Consider the following 2,672-nt stretch of genomic DNA (forward strand, 5'->3'; position numbering starts at 1 on the left):
AAGGCTGCAGCTTCAGGATGGAACGACTGTGCACTAAAGAGTGCTTTTTTCAAGGCTCTTAACGAAAACATTAAAGAAGAACTCGCCACAATTGACGAGCCTTCTAGCTTGGAGGATTTATTCCGATTATCAATAAGATTGGATAACAGACTTCGGATTAGAGATAAAGCTAGACAAAAGAACCACGGAATGTCTGCTTCCACCCCTGCATCTAACCGCTCTTCTGTTTCTGTCAGATCACCAGGGTCCAGTACTAGACCAGGGATTAAGAATCAATCGCCTCCAGCTTCAGCTCAAGTCTCTCATTTCTTCTCCCTATCCACAGAAGGAGCGGAATGTGAACCCTTGCAGATTGGTCATACAAGACTTTCTCCTGAGGAAAGGCAATGGAGATTCAAGGGGAACTTGTGTCTCTACTGTGGTGAGCCTGGAAACTTTATTGCCTCCTGCCCGGCAAAATCAAAAGCCGGGGTCCGTCAGAGGATGTGAGGAGTCTGACGGACCATCTAAAGACTGATAAATCTCCTCACCTACTATTACCAGCAACTCTGTTTGTCTCCAACCAGTCTCTGACCTTGTCCGCCTTTATTGATTCTGGATGCGAAAGGAATCTCATTGATTCAAATCTGGTTCAGCAATTGGGGATTGAGACTGTTCCTTTGCAGAAGCCCATCAGGGTTGCGGCTATCGATGGGAAACGGCTGCAACAAGTCACTCTTCAGGCTCAACCTTTGGAGCTCCTCATTTCTGGTAATAATTGTGAGACTCTGACTTTTTTTGTTTTTCCCTCTGCTTGTTCTCCTCTGGTGCTTGGATTCGAGTGGTTAATACGTCACAACCCCCATATTAACTGGGTTGACCGCCACATTGAGTCACGAGTCATGTCTTCGTTCTGCTGCTCCCACTAGACAGCCCCCTAGAGGTGGGGGGAAGTTGGACTCTCCTGACCTTTCCACTGTTCCTCTTGAGTATCATGACCTGGCTCCAGTCTTTAGTAAGGTCAGTGCTACGTCTCTACCTCCTCATAGACCTTATGATTGTGCCATAGACATATTACCTGGATCTCCTCTTCCCAGAAACAGGCTATTTAACATCTCCAAAACAGAACGTGAAACAATGGAGATTTATATTAATGAGTCCTTAGCTGCTGGAATTATCAGACCATCTTCATCCCCTCTCGGCGCTGGTTTCTTTTTTGTGGGTAAAAAGGATGGTTCCCTTCGACCCTGTATTGATTACAGGGGATTTAATCAGATAACCATTAAAAATAAATACCCACTTCCTCTACTGGCATCAGCTCTAGACCCAGTGCAAGGAGCTACTGTCTTCACCAAGCTTGATTTAAGAAACGCCTATCATCGTCTTAGAATAAGGGAAGGAGATGAATGGAAAACTGCCTTTAAGACACCAATCGGCCAGTTTGAATATTTGGTCATGCCTTTTGGGCTAACTAACGCCCCTGCCTTTTTTCAAGCTCTAGTCAATGACGTCCTCAGAGATTTTCTAAACGTTTTTGTGTTCGTATACATCGATGACATTCTGATCTATTCTAGGAACCTCGGGCAGGTGAAGCCATCAGAAGACAAAATCAATGCAGTGCTGGACTGGTCAACCCCCAAGAATTGTAAGCAGCTTCAAAGGTTTTTGGGGTTTGCTAATTTCTACAGGAGATTCATCAGGAACTACAGTCAATCCCCAACCTCTAACTTATGTTAAAAGGACATTACACTGGTCAGCAGAGGCCGAGGCTGCCTTCAACAAACTCAAAGCTCTTTTCTCCAGCGCACCAGTTCTCATTCAGCCTGACCCCTCTAAGCAGTTCATCTTAGAGGTGGATGCTTCAGACTCCAGAGTGGGGGCCGTCTTATCCCAAAAATTTTGATTCTGACCATAAAACTCACCCATGCGCCTTCTTCTCTCGCAGGCGTTCTACAGCAGAACAAAACTATGACGTCGGTGATAGAGAACTGCTAGCCATCAAGCTAGCTCTGGAGGAGTGGCGGCATTGGCTTGAAGGAGCTGAACATCCTGTGCTGGTTTGGACTGACCATAAGAACCTGTCTTATATTCAATCAGTCAAAAGGTCTAATCCACGTCAGTCCCGCTGGTCCCTGTTCTTTTCCCGGTTTAACCTGATCATATCTTACAGACCCGGATCCAAAAACATCAAGCCTGATTCTCTTTCTCGTTTGTACTCGTCTGAAAAGCCTGAAACGCCTGAACCTGTTCTTCCTGCCAATTGCACAGTGGGAGCCGTTTCCTGGGAGATCAACGACCTGATTAATCTTGCCTCAGCTTCTGAACCTGACCCAGGAAATGGACCACCTAATCGTAGGTACGTACCCACTTCAGTGAGATCTCGGCTCATACATTGAATGCACTCTGCAAAATTTTCAGCCCATCCAGGAATCAGCAGAACCATTGCCCTTATCAACCGGCGTTTCTGGTGGCTGTCCCTTCATAAGGACGTGAAGGAATACATGCTGGCCTGTCCCATCTGTGCCAGAAACAAGCCGTCTCATCAGCCTCCTTCTGGTCTGCTTCATCCTCTGCCTGTTCCGTCTCGCCCCTGTTCCCATATAGCGGTGGATTTCGTCACCGGCCTGCCTGTCTCTAAGGGTATGACAACATTTCTCACAATCATCGATCGCTTTTCGAAACCTGCCATCTTG

General features: G+C 46.6%; 1 protein-coding gene across 1 annotated transcript in view; it reads left to right on the forward strand.

The window, feature by feature from the left end:
* The window catches only part of LOC107104175 (major histocompatibility complex class I-related gene protein-like), a 51,700-nt gene that overhangs the window by 38,631 nt on the left and 10,397 nt on the right, over positions 1–2,672 (forward strand). The window contains exons 6-8 of the mRNA XM_015404117.1: positions 1,475–1,624; positions 2,248–2,331; positions 2,398–2,619. Coding sequence (XP_015259603.1) covers positions 1,475–1,624; positions 2,248–2,331; positions 2,398–2,619 — 456 coding nt within the window. The remainder of the gene's footprint in view (positions 1–1,474; positions 1,625–2,247; positions 2,332–2,397; positions 2,620–2,672) is intronic.

This window comes from Cyprinodon variegatus, unplaced genomic scaffold (genome assembly GCF_000732505.1).
Source record: "Cyprinodon variegatus isolate N-32 unplaced genomic scaffold, C_variegatus-1.0 Scaffold1639, whole genome shotgun sequence".
Classification (NCBI taxonomy): Eukaryota; Metazoa; Chordata; class Actinopteri; order Cyprinodontiformes; family Cyprinodontidae; genus Cyprinodon; species Cyprinodon variegatus.